We start from the raw sequence: 1,844 nt of genomic DNA, 5'->3' as shown, positions 1-1,844 counted from the left end.
TCCCGGCCGGGCCCGTCCTTCCGCAGCCCGCGTGCGTGCCCGCCATGGAGGGCCTGGCTCTGGGCTGAGCCTTCGACGTTCAGCCGTTCTCTCCTGGGGACACCGGTGCGCGCTGGCAGGGCGCAAGGACACCTGCGCGGTTGGCTCCCGGGTTTCGTGGTTTGAGGAAACCCCCTCTGGAGCCCCGCGTCCGTGGGCGGCCGCCCACCCGCCGTGCCCCGTGTGACGTGGGGGCTTCGCGAAGGGCAGTGCGCTGGCTGGACGTCTTCTTACAACCGGGTTTTAGGGAACGGGAGAAAGTCGAGACGCGGCTACGTGGACTCCATTGGGCTCTCCGGGCTCGTGCCGCCCCGCACAGGCCAGGTCACCGACCTGTGCACCTGCATTTGTGGTGGTGAATGACCCCTCTATCGCAGTTTTTATTTTGATTTATTTTTTCAGTGTCTACTTATTTTTGAGACAGAGCAGGAGCGGGGCGAGGGTAGCGAGAGGGAAGTACTGGGGCTCTCGGGCAGACTCTGTGCTGACCACGGTGAGCCGGACGTGGGGCTCGACCTCACGGACCATGAGATGGTGACCTGAGCTGAGGTCGGACACTGAGCCAGCTGAGCCCCCAGGCGCCCCGTCGACAGCTGGTTTTAAGGTGGCCAGGGAGACAGTGTGAGTCTGTCGTGTGAAAACGTGACCCGCTCAGCGGGTGAGAAGTCCTGTGAGACACGGGAGCGAGGTGGTGGTGGGGCCAGCAGACAAGAAGAAGTGTCAGACGGGCGAAATGCTCTTGGCAGTGAAGGGAATGTAAGGCGGCTGGCCCAGTGCCCCTTCTGTCCTTAAGTCTAAGAAACGGTCCCAAAGGCAAGGGAGCAAAACCTGGCCCCGGGCCAGAGTCCCCAGGACCCAAAGATCCGCCCACGGGGCGCGCACACGCGGGCTTGGTGTTTGCACGCGGGCCCAGCCCCCACCGCGGTGAGCCTTGGCCTCCTGACAGACGGGGCTCGAATGAGCCCTTCCGAAGTCGGGGGTCTGAACATCACTGGGCTTTGTTGGGTTTCCTGTGGCACTTGGTCCTGGGGGCTGTGTGTGCCGAGCGGCTCGGCCAGGTGTGTGGTGCTCCCCCAGCCCGCAGGGGGTCTGTTCACGGGCAGGAGGGACGCCACTGGGACCCGGCTGAGGGGTCCCGCTCCGCTTACAGCGTAGGGCACAGGGTCCCACAGGGTGGGCCACGCCCTGGGCCGTCCCACCCGTCACCCCGAGCCCTCTGGGACCGCTCTCCCCACTGGCCCTCTGCGCGGGTCCGCGGGCGGCTGTCGGAGAGGCGCAGGCCCGGGCCGTGCGCTGCTGCACTTGGCCCGTCCACCCGGCCGCCCGCGGGGCCTTCCCAAGGTTCGCGCTGTCCCCGTGACGTTGCTGTTTTGTCTTTTTTCCTCTAGCGTCTGGAGATGGAGAGTCCCTGGTAAGATTTGTGTTGTCCGCAGCCTCCTGTCGGGCTGTTCACGTCCTGAGTCGTTGCCCACTTTCCCTGTAGTCCCTGCTTCCTCCTCCCCGAGACCAGGGTGCGGTTCTGTCCACCACACCGCGGGGCAGGGCCGGAGCGCGCCCCCGCGCCCCTCCCGCCAGGCCGCCCAGAGCACGGGCACAGCGTGGGTGGGCGGGCCTGGTGCTCGTCCCGCGGAAACGAGTTCACGCGGAGCGTTTCCCTCAGGACGAAGACTCGGAATTCACGTTAGCCTCCGACTTCGAAATTGGCCACTTCTTCCGGGAGCGGATAGTCCCGCGGGCCGTGCTCTACTTCACGGGCGAGGCCGTAGAAGATGACGAGAATGTATGTGTGAGGGCTCCTGGGGGCG

The 1,844-nt window shown here is 65.7% G+C and overlaps 1 protein-coding gene across 4 annotated transcripts in view; it reads left to right on the top strand.

Moving 5' to 3' along the window:
* The window catches only part of NAP1L4 (nucleosome assembly protein 1 like 4), a 38,346-nt gene that overhangs the window by 27,561 nt on the left and 8,941 nt on the right, over nucleotides 1-1,844 (top strand). For 3 of the 4 annotated variants that reach the window (XM_029915352.1, XM_029915350.1, XM_029915351.1), the window contains exons 12-13: nucleotides 1,428-1,450; nucleotides 1,700-1,819. In XM_029915352.1, the coding sequence (XP_029771212.1) occupies nucleotides 1,428-1,450; nucleotides 1,700-1,819 (143 nt within the window). Of the gene's footprint in view, nucleotides 534-1,427; nucleotides 1,451-1,699; nucleotides 1,820-1,844 lie in introns of those variants that run through there. The other variant, XM_029915353.1, reaches the window with a different exon arrangement.

The sequence above is a fragment of the Suricata suricatta genome, chromosome 11, assembly GCF_006229205.1.
Source record: "Suricata suricatta isolate VVHF042 chromosome 11, meerkat_22Aug2017_6uvM2_HiC, whole genome shotgun sequence".
NCBI lineage: Eukaryota > Metazoa > Chordata > Mammalia > Carnivora > Herpestidae > Suricata > Suricata suricatta.
The sequence above is the reverse complement of the archived record's forward strand: the minus strand, read 5'-3'. Positions and strand labels throughout refer to the sequence as shown.